Below are 612 nucleotides of genomic sequence, written 5' to 3' on the forward strand. Positions count from 1 at the left end.
ATGGGGTTGCAACACAGACATCGGAAAGGCATTTGAGCTAATCCTTAGCGTAGCCAAGAGGTCAGAAGCAACGAAGGAGGACATGCCTCGGGTTCTGATAATACTGTCTGACATGGAGTTTGATGCAGCCTCGGTGCAGTCTGCGGGCGGAAACATCTTCACAGCCTACGAGGCCTACGAGCACAGATTCAGAAGCGAGGGATACGAAAAGCCCATTGTTGTGTTTTGGAACCTACAGTCAAGGAACAGACATGTCCCCGTCAAGTTTGACGAAGCTGGGACCATTCTTGTGTCAGGGTTTTCCCCGTCGCTAATGAGGTTTGTCATTGGCAGCGATCCTCTGGACATAACACCCCGAGGATAATGGAGAGCGTAATACGAGACCAGAGATACGACTTCTAGCCAGGCACAACTCTGTACATAACACCTCAGTGGCATGAATAACTGTTAGCCATGCCATCTTGGAAAGCTTTGGAACACGGAGACATTCAGCACCAACCTTGTTTATCCACGGGACACCTCCGCATAATATTTTCTATATCAAAGAAACAACAACGTGTCCCAGCCATGTTCAGGAGGCCCGACGAGACGCTGACGCTTAATGGAACACTA

At 49.3% G+C, this 612-nt stretch overlaps 1 protein-coding gene across 1 annotated transcript; it reads left to right on the plus strand.

Annotated features, from left to right (window-relative positions):
- VICG_02224 (uncharacterized protein) lies at positions 1 to 364 on the plus strand (the record flags this gene model as incomplete). The annotated part of the gene is made up of 1 exon (XM_007605606.1): positions 1 to 364. A coding segment is annotated over one exon (364 nt), but the record flags the coding sequence as incomplete, so codon positions are not given.
- Positions 365 to 612: the final 248 nt, after the last annotated feature.

Source organism: Vittaforma corneae, assembly GCF_000231115.1.
Source record: "Vittaforma corneae ATCC 50505 unplaced genomic scaffold supercont1.178, whole genome shotgun sequence".
Taxonomy (NCBI): domain Eukaryota; kingdom Fungi; phylum Microsporidia; family Nosematidae; genus Vittaforma; species Vittaforma corneae.